This window comes from Choloepus didactylus, chromosome 2, assembly GCF_015220235.1.
Source record: "Choloepus didactylus isolate mChoDid1 chromosome 2, mChoDid1.pri, whole genome shotgun sequence".
NCBI classification, from domain to species: Eukaryota; Metazoa; Chordata; class Mammalia; order Pilosa; family Megalonychidae; genus Choloepus; species Choloepus didactylus.
In genome coordinates this window covers 186642300-186656918 of record NC_051308.1, presented here as the reverse complement: position 1 = coordinate 186656918, position 14619 = coordinate 186642300, and the positions used below count along the sequence as shown (strand labels likewise).

General features: G+C 32.6%; 1 protein-coding gene and 1 pseudogene across 2 annotated transcripts in view; one reads left to right on the top strand and one right to left on the bottom strand.

Moving 5' to 3' along the window:
* The window catches only part of HOOK1 (hook microtubule tethering protein 1), a 99641-nt gene that overhangs the window by 55723 nt on the left and 29299 nt on the right, over nucleotides 1-14619 (top strand). For both annotated transcript variants that reach the window (XM_037827082.1, XM_037827083.1), the window contains exons 10-14: nucleotides 1534-1674; nucleotides 2801-3002; nucleotides 3593-3703; nucleotides 12957-13044; nucleotides 13120-13180. In XM_037827082.1, the coding sequence (XP_037683010.1) occupies nucleotides 1534-1674; nucleotides 2801-3002; nucleotides 3593-3703; nucleotides 12957-13044; nucleotides 13120-13180 (603 nt within the window). The remainder of the gene's footprint in view (nucleotides 1-1533; nucleotides 1675-2800; nucleotides 3003-3592; nucleotides 3704-12956; nucleotides 13045-13119; nucleotides 13181-14619) is intronic.
* On the bottom strand, nucleotides 8681-9704 carry LOC119528179 (annotated as a pseudogene).

Here is a 14619-nt window from a genome sequence, read left to right as displayed (position 1 = left end):
TTTCATTAATTTTATTAATCTCTTCAAAACACTCTAACACTCTTTGTATTGTTCTCTACTATACAAATCTTTTTTTTTCTTAGATTTAATTTGCTTTTCTTTTTCTAGCTTCTTAAGGTTGAAACTTAGATCGATTTTAAGCCTCTCTTCCTTTCTAATACAAACCTTTAAAGTTGTAAATTTTCCTCTAAGCACTGCTTTAACTATGCCCCCAAATTTGATATGTAGTCTTTTTGTTGTTTTTCAGTTTGAAATATTTTGTAATTTTGCTTTTGATTTCTTCCTTGACCCATAGGTTATTTACAAGTTTTTTTTTTAATTTTCAAATATTTAAGACTTTTTCAGACTTATTACTGTTTACTGATTTCTAATTTAATTCTTCTGTGGTTCAAGAATGTGATCCATGTGATTTCAATCTTTTGTTATTTCTTGATACTTATTTTATGCGATCCATCATATGCTTTATTATAGTGAATGACCCATATGCACTTGAAAAGAATGTGTGTACTTTAATTGTTGGCTGACATGTTCTATAAATTTCACTTATATCAAATTGGTTAATATTGTTCAGATTTTCTATATTTTTGCTGATATTTTTGTATAGTTCTCTCAGTTATTGAGATATTAGTGTTAAAATCTTCAGCAGTGATTTGAATTTGTATGTATCATTTGGTTCTATCAGGGTTTTTTTCCATGTGATTTGAACCTCTGTTATTAGGTGTACACACATTTATGATATGTCTTTCTGATGAATTGAACCTTGCAAAAATATGAAGTTTCTGTTTATGTTTTATAATACTTTTGCCTTCAAATCTATTTTGCTTTATATTAATATAGGCACCACAGCTTTCTATCATTTTACTTTCAGTTTTTCTTTGTCTTTAAATTGGAAATGTGTCTTATCATTAGCATATATTTTAGCCTTGCTTTTTAAAATCCAGTTTGATTATGTCTATCTTTTAATTGGTATGTTCTGTCCATTTACCTTCTAAATATTTATTGATATGATTATATTTAGGTATGTCTTTTTACTCTGTTTTTCATTTGCCCTGTTTTTTTGCTCCTTATTCTTCCTTTCCTGCTTTCTTTGGGTTAATCAAATAAATTTTGATATTTGACTGTGATTATTGTATTGTCATTTTAAGTTTTTGATATTGCTCTGGAGTTTGAAGTATTCATTCTTAATCCATCAGTCTAGAGTTATTATCACTTTACATGCTATGTATATTTTTGAGTAATTTTAACATGCATCTCATGCATTTTTTCTTCATCCTTTGAAATAGAAATTTCTGTTAGAACTAGAGGCATAATATTTCAGAATTGAAAATGAAGATTCAAAACGTTAAGTTTACTTCTCACATCTATTTCAAAATTAATAGCCTGAAAGTATCTTACCCTTTAAGTTTTTCCTCTTTTGATTGTGGATTGGATTTTTTTTTTTTTTAATGTTTGTCTTCTTAAGCTCGTAGCCCAGTAGGAAAAATAAATGATGGCAATTACCTTATAAATACATAGTTGTTTTCTTTATGAAAGGCTCGAAGCTGCAAAAGATGATTACCGTGTTCATTGTGAAGAGCTTGAAAAGCAACTAATTGAATTTCAGCATAGGAATGATGAATTGACTAGTCTTGCTGAAGAAACAAGAGCCCTGAAAGATGAAATAGATATACTTAGGTATGGCTATGTCTAAATGTAATTATGTCCCTTCTGAGTTACTACTTAAGTCAATTTTGATATTCCATATTTTTAATCAGGGTTTCTGGACTTGTTACTGTGTCTCAAGTATTAATCAGTTTTGTCTAGGCTCCTAGTCTTAACTTCTTTCATGCTTGTTCATAGTTATTGGAGTTGAAGAATAATGTTCTATTCTTGTTAAGACAGTTTTTTATTAGAACCCATAAACCCCAAATGATACTTTTTTTTTTCCTTAGAAATTTGTAACTTACTAACTTGAAGATACATTTAATTTGATGTTCCAGTATGCGTTAGGATATTTTGTGAAGTTTGTTTCAGGAGATGCATTCCCACAATCCATATTTTAGTTTTTGAGAAAATATAGGTAATTATACATAAGTATACATAAATACTAGCATTTATTTCAGTATGAATTGTGTTTGACAATGTGAAATTTATATTTAGCTTCCACATATGAAGTGTTCCTCAAATGAACAGACTATTCATTTGATCTTCAAGTTTCATGTTTCTTTTCTTAGCTTCTTTTTTCAGTTTTAATACCCATTATAAGTCTTAGAGTCATTCATTTCCACCTGCATGTAATATTGAGGTGACTTCATTCTTATATTTATTTTCGTTTTGTTCTTTTTTTTCTGCAGCCCTGTTAGTCAAGGAATACACAACTGTATAGGGAACTGTTTTGGCAGACGTCATATTTATAAGTTGAGTCAACTTCCTGAGTATATCAAATGCTTAGTACAAAAGAGCCCTAAATGATAAGCACAAAGAAAATTTGGCCGGTAATATACAGAGTGACTCAGAATTGTTCAGTGTATTTACAAAACCATTCTTTTTGCACATCATGTGCTACAGTATAAAACAGTTTGATAATTTAGTGTCAAATTTGTAGCATTTTTATTTTGATACCTCTTTAACAAAAAGGTTGAAATTTAGACCATTTTAGGCTTGGGTCTGTTTCCAGAGTTTTCCCTAAGATTGGGATTTCTCTCTCTCTTTCTGTTTTTGTTACAGCCAATTGATAGTTTATTTGGAAGACTCATTTTACAGCCCAAATAAAATTGTAAGCTGCATTTTACACAGTAATATTTAGTCTTTATCATTATAGGGCTACTTCTGATAAAGCAAATAAACTGGAGTCAACTGTTGAGATATATCGTCAGAAACTAGAAGATTTGAATGACCTCCGCAAGCAAGTGAAAACTTTACAGGAAACAAACATGATGTATATGCACAATACAGTCAGCTTAGAAGAGGAATTGAAAAAGGCAAATGCAGCACGTACGCAATTAGAAACATACAAAAGGCAGGTAAGAAAATATCTTAATTTTTTAATCAATAAAATTGAAAGAACTCAACTTTGTTATTCCATTTGATTGTTTAAGAATATTAAACTGCAGATTCATTGCACACAGCTGTGAAATTATTATGACAGATTTCTTTTATTTGTAATTTTAAGAGTTGATATTGGAATACGAGTTTTCTAGTTATTGCTTTTTTTTTTTTTGCTTTCTGAACTTGTAGATTTTTCCTGTGGAAAATGCCTAGAGAATGGAGCTGTGGCCTAAAGTCCTCTATTTTGCTATTTGTCAAACAGCCTAGAGAAACATCAGAGTAGAAGCTGATGTTTTAGGGCTAAATCATTTGGTTATTTAAAATTTTATCTCAGTTCTTATCCACATATAATTTTCCACAAATTACCAGAATTTGTCTGTAATCAATATAAAATATTTTATCAGTTTTCTTTTCTTTTACTCAAGTGAAAGACAAAATATCAGTATTATAAGCTGTTGTCAATATAAAGTATTTTATCAGTTTTTTTCTTTTACACAACTGAAAGATAAAATATCAATATTATATGCTCTTGTTTACTATTTTTTGCTTTTGTTTCTGACAAAAGGTTCAGGATCTTCATATTAAACTTGCTTCAGAATCCAAAAGGGCGGACACACTAGCATTTGAAATGAAGCGACTTGAAGAAAAGCACGAAGCTTTGCTTAAGGAAAAAGAGGTAAACATAAATATAATTGATAGGTTAAGGTATATGTCTTTCTTTTCGATTTTATACTAGCTTTGCTGTTCTTAGAATGGAGGTGATGTCAGTCAGTCCTTCTACGTTTCCCCATATTGATATTGTTGGTGTTAAAGAAAGGCTTGTAAAAATAGCTGTCATTTCTTCATGCACTTGCTAGTTTCCTTTACAAGGGAAGATGAAATCATAGAGACAAGGTCAGATATTTCTAGGTGCACTTTTCCAACTATTCTGTCAACCTGTGGCTCTCCAGGACTTGTTTTTTTTGTTTGTTTATCTTTTTACGAAACTTTATTTTTTAAGGACTGTTTTTTTAAAAACAGCTTTATGAAGGCATAATTTACATACCATAAAATTCACTCACATAAAGTGAAAAAATAAATGTTTTTTAGTATATTTCCAGAGATGTGCAAATCATTACTAGAATCTAATTTTAGAACAATCACCCCAAAAAGAAGACGCTTGTTAGCAGTCATTCCCCATTCCTGCACCCCTGCCACATCCTTAGCAATCATTAATCTTCTTTTTTTCCCTATAGATTTACCTATTCTGTCTAGAATATGCAATCATATACTGGCTTCTTTTACTTAGTATATTTTCAAGGTTCATCCATGTTGCAGCATGTATGTACTTCATTCCTTTTTATTGCCAAATGATACTCCATTCCATGAATAATATCACATTTGGTTATCCATTCACCAGTTGATGGATATTTGGGTCATTTCTGTTTTTTTGTCTATTATGAGTGATGCTGCATGTGAACATTCTTGTACAGGTTTTCGGTATTCTTGAGTATGTAACTAGTAGTGTAATTACTGAGTTATATGGTAGCTATGTTTAATCTTTTAAAAAATTGCCAGACTGTTTTCTAAAGAAAATGAACCATTTTCATCCTCATGTGCAATGTGTGATTGTTCCACATCCTTGACAACTCTTTTTAATATATGTCTTTTTGATTATAGCCGTCCTAGTGAGTATGAAGTGGTATCTGTGGTTTTGATTTGCATTTCCTTAACTGAGGATATTGAGCATCTTTTCATACGCGTATTGGCCAATTGTATATCTTCTTTGGAGATGTGTATTCAAATGCTTTGTCCATTTTTTAAATTAGTTTTTTATCTTTATTACTGAGTTGTCAGAATTCTTTATATATTGTGGACACAAGTCTCTTATTAGATAAATGATGTGCAGATATTTTCAGTGGGTTGTCTTTTCACTTTCTTATTGTTGTATTATATGCAACACAAAAGTTTTTAATTTTGATGAAGTTCAAGTAATTTGTTTTTTTGTTTGTTTTTCTTTTCTTTTGCTTTTTAGTGTTGCTTCTAAGAAACCATTGCCTAACCCAAGGTCACAAAGATTTCCTTCTGTGTTTTTGTCTAAGAGTTTTATGGTTCTAGATCTTTTATTTAGGTCATTGAAACATTTTGAGTTAATTTTTACATATGGTGTGAGGTAGGTGTCCAACTTCATTCTTTGCACAGAGATATTCACTATTTTTTGAAAGACGCTTCTTTCCTCATTGAATTGTCACCATTGTTGAAAATTATCTAACACTGGAAGGATGATTTCTGGGCTTTCAGTTCTATATAACTGATCATTATGTGTGTCATTATGCCTCTACCACACTTTCTTGATTATTGTAGCTTTGTTGTAAGTTTTGATTTTGGGAAGTGTGTGTCTTCTAACCTCTTTCTTCTTTTTCATGATTTTTCAGCTGTTCTTTATCCGTTTCATTTCCATATGAATTTTAGGATCAGCTTATTAATTTCTCCAAAAATATTCAGCTGGGAATGAATTTTTTGATAGAGATTGCTTAAAATCTGTAGACCAGTTTGGGGAACATTGCCATCTCCACAGTATTAAGTTCTTCTGATATGTGAACATGATGTCTTTCAATTAATTAGGTCTTTAGTTTCTTTCATTGACATTTTGTAGATTTCGGTGTATACGTCTTATGCTTCTACTAAATTTACTCCTAAGTATTTTATTCTTTTTGGTGAAATTGCTCCTCTCAATTTTATTTTTTGGATCAGCCATTGCTGGTGTATGCAAATACAATTGATTTTTATATGTTGATCTTGGATCCTGCAACATTGTTGAATTCATTTATTACTTCTAACAGTTTTTTAGAGTATGCCTTAGGATTTTCTATATACAGGATCATGTCATTTGTGAATAGGAAGAGTTCTTCTTCTTCTCCAATATGTATGCCTTTTGTTTCTTTTTTTTTGCCGAATTGCCCTGATTAGAAGTAGCATGCTAAATAAAAGTAGCAAGAGTGGATATCCTTGTCCCGTTCTTGATCTTAAAGGAAAAGAATTCAGTCTTTCACTATTATCTGTGAAGTTAGCTGTGGGTTTTTCATAGTGTTTATCAGGTTTAGTTCCTTTTTTCTATTCTTAGTTTGTTGAGTGTTCTTACTATGAAAGGGTATTGGATTTTGTCATATGCTTTTTCTGTATCTATTGAGATAATCATGTGATTTTTATCCTTTACTTTATTATACTGGTGTATTACACATTGACTGATTTTTAGATGTTAAACCGTTGTTGCATTCCTGGGTTAAATTCCACTTGGTCATAGTTTATAATCCTTCTCATATGTTGCTGGATGTGGTTTCCTAGTCATTTGTTATTAGTGTGTAATTTTCATTTTTTGTGATGTCTTTGCCTATTTTTTGTATCAAGGTAATACTGGCCACCTAGAAAGAATTAGCAGGTTTTCCCTGCTCTCTCTATTTTGTGAAGAGTTTATGACAAATTGGTATTTTCGTAAACCATCTGGGCCTGAGCTTTATTTGTGGGATGTTACTAAATTACTAATCCATTCTCTTCAGTCTATTCAGTCTATTCAGAGTTTCTATTCTAGAACAAAGTTTGTGTCTTTTTGGGATTTTCCATTTAATTTGGTTATCTAATTTGTTGGTATACAGTTGTTCGTGTTAGTTCCTTATAATCTTTTTTATTTCTGTAATTTTGGTAAGGATAGTTCCCTTGTTCATTCGTGATTTTAGTGATTTTAGATTCATCTCCCTTTTTTTTGGCCAGTTTACCTAAAGGCTTTTCAGTTTTGTTCATCTTTTCAAAGAACCAATTTGAAGTTTTGTTGAGTTTCTCTCTCTTTTCTTCTTTTCTCTACTTCATCTATTTCTGCTTCAATCTTTATTTCCTGACCTCTGCTTCCTTTGTGTTTAGTTCTTTTTCTGGTGTCTGAATGTAATGTATATTAGATTACTGATTTGAGATTTTTCTTCCTTTTTAATGTAGGTGTTTACAGCTATAAATTTCCTTCTGAACACTTCTTTATCTGCATCCCATAAGTTTTTGTATATTGTGTTTTTGTTTTCATTCATCTCAAAATATTTTCTGATTTCTCTTGTTATTTCTACTTTGATCTATTGGTTAAGAGTGTTTTTTTAATTTCCATATATTTGTGAATTCTCAGATTTTATTGTAATTGATTTCTCATTTAATTCCATTGTGATCAGAAAACATACTTTATATGATTCCAATCCTTTTAAATTTACTGAGGCTTGTTTTATGGTCTAACATATGGATTATCCTGGGGAATGTTGTATGTGCCATTAAGCAGCATATGTATTCTGCTGTTGTTGGGTGACTGTTCAATAATTGCTTTTGGGTCTACTTTGTTTATAGTTTTGATCAATTCTTTTTTGATCTTCTGCCTAGTTATTCTATTTATTATTGAAAGTAGGCAATTTTTATGTCTCAGTTTTTGCTTTATATGTAGTTCAGGATTCTCTTTAGAAGCATATATGTTTAGTAATTTTATATCTTCCTGATGGATTGACCCTTTATCATTATGAAATGTTTCTCATTGTTCCTAGTAATAATATTTGTCTTAAAGTCTGTTTCAACTGATATTAGTATATCCCCTCTGGCTCTCTTTTGGTTCCTGTTTGCATGGTATATCTTTTCCATTCTTTTATTTTCAAAACTATTTTGTGTCTTGAGTCGAAAGTGTTTGTCTCTTCTACATAGCATATAGTTGGATCATTTTTAAAAAATTTATTATGCCAATATTGCCTTCTGATTGGGGTTTTTTAACACATTTGCATTTAATGCCATTGTTATTAAGACAGCCTTAAGGTCTGCACTTTTGTTGTTTTCTACTTGTCTGATGTTTTCTTGGTCCCTAGTTCCTCCACTACTGCCCTTCCTATGTGATAATAGATATTTTCTAATATATTGTTTTAACTCCATTTCTTCTATGTTTTCGTAGTTCTTTTGTTTTTTTTATTTCATTTATATTTAATCAGTTAATTTTAGACTCTCCAAAATCATGCTTTTTTTTTTTTAAAGCTGTATAATATAAAAATAAAAAAACTTAGTACAGTTTCATTAGAGGGAGGGACAGGGTAGGAAGATGAGGGAAGGTTCTTGTATTCTCCATCACTGATTTCATCAGCAAATCTCAAAAACTCAAACCTACATCAAATAATTTAAACAGAAGTGGCATTTCTTCATATGAAATGCGAAATGCACATTTACATACTTACATATACATAAGTATATACATATATGTTTCCTTTACAAAGCTGCAAAGGTTGCATTACCAGCATGCAAACATCTTCTTCTGTGGAAATTCCTAATATTGACAAGGAATGTCTAAAATACGTCGAAAAATATTTCAAGCAAACTGGGCACTCTTCTTTTCTTGGCTCTTAGAGAACTTTCCTGCCAAACTTTGACCAATGATCATTTAAAAAAATTTACACCCACATTGGTAATACACATTTAAAACATACTAACGATTAAATGGCCATCCTGGACTTAAGAAAAATAAGGAAAAAAAAAACACACCCTACTGTAAATCTAAACACTTAAAGGTGGAGTTTAGCCTATTTTATATTCTTTTCCAGCCATATAATGTTGCATCATTGTTAAAACAGAAGCAGCACATCATCCAAGAAATTTGCAAACAACATGTGTGTCACATTTCCCAACTGCTATCTTTAAATGCAATTTGTGCTAATCTGAGTTCTAGTTCAAAAGCATCTGGATGATCCTGAGGGTTTGTAGCCAGCATTTCCTTAATCAGTTGTTTCATTTGCCCATTCACTGACTTTTTCTTCACAGGAATGAGAAGTTCTGTTTTGGGATTTTCCAGACATGCCTCTCCTACAGGCACAATCTCAGTTCCATGTTTTACATAACCCCCCAAGAGTTCCTTCTTTGTCTCTGTGTCTATGAATGTGATCCTTTCCAGTATGGCCCAGGCAATAATCCCCAGAACAAAGATGTTAGCTTTTGCTGTGCTTCAGGAGCCATGTAGAAATTTGTTCCACATGCTGTGGAAAGGAAACACTTGTTTACACTGGCAGGTTCTTCTGGGTTCTGCCTAGAGGCTGAACAAACTTTACTTACACCAAAATCGGCCACTATCAGTGTAGGTTCCGAGTCGCTGGTATCCAGCCTGCTTTGAGAAATCAGGATGTTATCAGGCTTGAGATCTCGGTGCATGATCTGGTTTTTTATGCAAGAAAGCCAGGACACTGCTCAGCTGAAGCATGAAGCTGGTATTAGTTTTACGATTGGGTTTCCTGGACAACAGATACTCATTAATATCTCCTCTATCACAAAAATCCATCACAAACCACAAATAATATGTGCTTCTGGGATCAAAGGCAATTTCTCCTTTTAATGAAGTCTCTACAAGCTGTAGATAAAGGGAAGAATTAGAACCATGGGACATCTTCTGCACCATCCCATCTTTTTTGTAGGATGCATTCCTCCAAGTGAATCACATTTGGATTTTGGCTCTTGATACTGCTTAGTGCCCAGAACTCACGAAGGGCTAGTTCAACATTTTTGGGTGCGTGAAACCGAATTTTCTTCACTGCTACCCGTACAGAGGTCTTCCTGATGACTGCTTCATGTACAGCACCATAACTACCTCAGCCTACCTGCCATATTAGATCGTACTTTGGCTGGCTACTCACCATCTTCAAGGTCGAGGTTTCTCAGGGTAGCTGCCGCTGATTCTCCCTCTCATGGGCTCTGCAGACTGCCATTATTGGGCAGCTCGTGCCTCCGCCACTGCTGTCTCCAGTCCTATAGTTATTTTCTAATGGCTGCTCTGGAAATGACAATTAGCATCTTAACTTAAATAATCTAGTTTAAATATTAACTTAATGTCAATTGTATACATAAATTTTACCTCAATATAGCATCCTTCCCTACACTCTCATTTGTGTTGTAATTGTCATATAGCACAGTTTATAATTACTACTCTATGATATTGTTTAAATCTAAAAGGAAAATGAAAGTCCCCAAAAATACACTTAGTTGTATTATATATTTATATACATAGTTACTTTTTTAAAAAAATTCAGTTTTATTGAGATATATTCATATATCATACAATCATCCATGGTGTACAATCAACTGTTCACAGTACCATCATGTAGTTGTGCATTCATCACCCCAATCTATTTTTTGAATCCTTACACCAGAGAAAGTAAAAATAAGAATAAAAAATAAAAGTAAAAAAGAACATCCAAATCATCCCCCTCCCCCATTTTTCATTTAGTTTTTGTCCCCAGTTTTCTACTCATCCATCCATACACTGGTTAAAGGGAGTGTTATCCACAAGGCTTTCACGATCACACTGTCACCCCTTGTAAGCTACGTTGTTATACAGTTGTCTTCAAGAGTCAAGGCTACTGGGTTACAGTTTGATAGTTTCAGATATTTACTTCTAGCTGTTCCAATACATTAAAACCTAAAAAGGGTTATCTATATAGTGTGTAAGAGTGCCCATCAGAGTCAACTCTTGACTCCATTTGAAATCTCTTAGCCACTGAAACTTTATTTTGTTTCATTTTGCATCCCTCTTTTGGTTAAGAAGATGTTCTCAATCCCATGATGTCAGGTCCATATTTATCCTTGGGAGTCATGTCCTGTCTTGCGAGGCAGATTTGCACACCTGGGAGTCAGATCCCATGTGGGAGGTGGGGTGGCGGAGGGCAGTGAGATCACCTGCCGAGTTGGGTTAGCTACAGAGAGATGGCCACATCTGAGCAACAAAGAGATACTCAGGGGGAGACTCTTAGGCATAATTATAAACAGGTTTAGCCTTTCCTTTGCAGTGATGAGCTTCATAAAGGCAAGCCCCAAGTTAGAGGCCTTGGTATACCAAACTGCCAGCCCTCTGTGTTTGTGAGAACATGAGCAACAATCCAGGTGAGAAAGTCTAACACTTCCACATTTTCCCCCAGCTCCTCAGAGGGGAGGCCTGCATAAATATTTTTATTCTCTGCCCAAATTACTTTGGAATTTTACATGCATAGTTACTTTTATTGGTGCTCATTATTTCTTCATGTGGATTCAAGTGTTACCATCTACTGTCCTTTCATTTCAGCCTGAATGACTCCCTTTAGTGTTTCTTGTAGGGCAGATCTGCCAGCAAATTATTCTCTCAGTTGTTGTTTGGTTGGGAATATCTCAATTTATTCTTTATTTTTCATACTTTGACTATGACTTCCCACTGTATTCTGGCCTCCATTTCTCATGAGAAATTAGCTCTTAACCTTATTAACAGTCACTTTTTCATGATGGGTTATTTTTATCTAACTGCTTTCATGATTCTTTTTTTGTCTTTGGATTTCTACAGTTTGACCCTGATAAGTCTAGATGTAGTTCTCTTTGAGTTTATTTTATTGGAGTTCATTGAGCTTCTTGGATGTGCAGATTGATTTTTTTAAAATCAAATTTTGGAAGTTCTTTTTTTTTGCCATTATTTCTTTAGATATTCCTTATGTTCCTTTCTCTGCTCTCCTCTTGGTTTCCCATTATGCATATGTAGGCTTTCTTTGTTTTTCTTTGTTCTTTTTTATTTTGTTCCTCAAGCTGAATAATCTCAATTGACCCATCTTTAAGTTTCCTGATTTTTTTATTCTGCCAGCTCAGATCTGCTTCTGATCTCCTCTGGTTAATTTTTCATTTCAGTTATACTTTTCAAACTCCAGTGTTTCTAGTTGTTTCTGTTTTGTAATTTTTACCTCTTTATTGATACTCTGGTGAGACATCATTGTTACACTTTCTTTTAATTCTTTACATGTTGTTTGCTTTAGTTCTTTGAATGTATTAGTTCTTTGAACAAATTTATAATATACAAAGATTTGAGGTCTGTGGCTTGTGTTTCCACCAACCTGGTCTGCTCATTGACAGTTTCTATTGACTGCTCTTTTTTTCTCCCTGGGTATGGGCTGTATGATCCTGTTTCTTTGTGTGTCTCATATTCTTCTTGAAAACCTGACATTTTAAATAATGTGTGAACTCTGGAAATCAGACTTGTTTGTTTTTCTTAGTGACTTTCCTGAACTAATTGTGTAAATTCTGTATTCTTTATCATGTACAGTCACTGAAGTCTCTGCTCAGTTAAAATAGTGGTAGTTAATGATTAGTGATTGGTCAGAGTGTTCCATAAATTTCTTGAAGCAGTAAATCTCCCAGCCTTTGCCAAAGGGCTGTGTGTGTGTGTTGGAAGGCACTTTCAGTGCTCATGCTGTTTAAAACTCTGCCTTTGCCTTTATTTCCTGCTTGCACAGGTCCTGAAGGCCATCCATAGCTGAGAGATTGGGGTCCTTTGAGATCTTTTCTAGGCATGTGCACACCTCTGCACGTGGCTGGCCTTCTAGATCTCCAGGAATATGTGGGAGCTTTTCAAAGCCCCTTTTGTACATTTTGTTTCTCATATTTTTCTTTTGTTACTGGCCTGGCTCTTGTTTACCCAAATAGGTACCAATGTCTCAGCAGCTGTGATGTTAAACAGTTACTGATGATTGTCTTTAACAAATGCCCTGGGAATAAGGCTTTTCCTGCAGATTAAGAATTGAGTCAGGTCAAGTAACAATTTCCTGTTATAGCTAGAAAGTAGTGGAAATAGAATTCTAACTATAGCCTGTTTACCTCCTAAATCCCTGTTCTTTGTAACCCTAAAGTTGCATACTTGCACTCTGTTACATAATTGCATTTATTTGGTTCAAGAATAAACCATCTGATGGAGAAATCACAAAGCGTGTATTTTTTATGAAAACTCAAACCTCTTATACAAGAGAAATAAGCTTCTTAGCACTAAAACAAGAACAATGTCATTTTAAATTAACTAAACCACAATTATCAAATTAATTTAAGATTAACAATTATAAGCATAAAGTACAATATTTATGGGCAGATTAAATTTTTGACTGATAATTCTTTTTTAGAGACTAATAGAGCAGCGTGATACCCTGAAAGAAACGAATGAAGAGCTTCGATGTTCACAAGTACAACAGGATCACCTAAACCAAACAGGTGAATTTTGTTGCATTTAGAAAGTTCTTTTAATTTTAGAAATACTGAATTTCTAATCTAATTTTTGTTGTTTAGATACATCTGCTATGAAAAGTTATGAGAATCTTGCTGCTGAGATTATGCCAGTGGAATATAGGTAAATTTGTTTTTATTAATTGATGATCCATATTCAATAGGAACATCAAGAGGAGAAATGTTATTTCTTCATTTTTTCATAAATGTCTTGACCTTTAAAACTTTTCATTTTAAGAGTCATGAACTGAAAATTATTTTATTTCAGCTGCTTAATTTTTTAAGTCATATTGTTAGAAAATCGGAAGTGAAAATTTTGCAAACTATCTGAATAACATGTTCTAGTTATTATAAGATGACCTTTATTATGTTGGACATATTTTCCTATTTAACTCATGGAAAATCTTTTCAATGTGATGCATTTAAATCCACATGGGTGAAAAACCAGGAACTGTAAATAATAGCCAGAGAATTAAACAGAAGTTAAAAAATATACAAATTTTAGAGGTTCCTGTCAACCCCAATCTCATCATGTTCTTTTACTACTAAATTTACTTCTAGCCATTGGAATAGTCTGTCATTTTTATGATTTTCTTTTCCCTTTATAGGCAATAAATTCACATACTATTACATCAAATTTTATTTATTCTTTGTTTGAATTGCACTGAGATATAATTCACATAGCATATAATTTACCCATTTAAAAATGTAGAGTTCAAAGGTTTTTCGTATATTCACAGAGTTGTGCAACCAATACCACTAATTTTCTAACATTTTCATAACGCCCAGAAGATACCACCCCCTACCTGTTAATGGTCATTCCCCATTCCCACCTGTCCCCACTCCAGCCCCAGAAAATAGAAGTTACTTTCCACTCTATTGGTTTGCCTGTTGTGGACTTTTCACATAAATGGAGTTAAAATTTGTGGTCTTTTGTGATTGGCTCCTTTATTTCTTTAAGGAGTTTTCTAGTTTCAGCTCTTTACATTTAGGTGTATGATTCACTTTGAGTTAATTTTATTTAAAGGTTTAAGAGTATTAGAAGATGAAAAACAATATAAAGACCTTTGTTGAGGGACATCATAGGTGTGTAAAGCAAAATCAATTATTTTTCTTAGGAAGTCAGTTATCACTCTAAAATTGACAATTGAAAAAAATAACCATAATAGCCTATATTTTTAATTATGTACTGTCATTCAAAAGAAAAAAAAATGGGCAATGTAATTTGGGAGGGCAGCAGGTACAAGAGTATTACTTTTTATTTATTACCATTCCTATTATTTGCATTTTATAAACATGCGTATGTAAACCTTTAATATTAGTTTTTTTCAAAAATAAAAAAACTAGAGACTGACATAAAAGTATTTTAAAAGTTTTAGGCCAACTATAGTCTTCTTAAATCTATTGCTTTTCATTTATGTTTTCTAAGAATATGCAGTTTCTAAATTATCAATTAGAATATATTACATGTAGTGGATAATTTCTAAATTATCAAAGCAAAGTAATTCACGTTTTCTCTTAGAGATTCCCATGATAATTAATGAAATACAACATAATCCTATA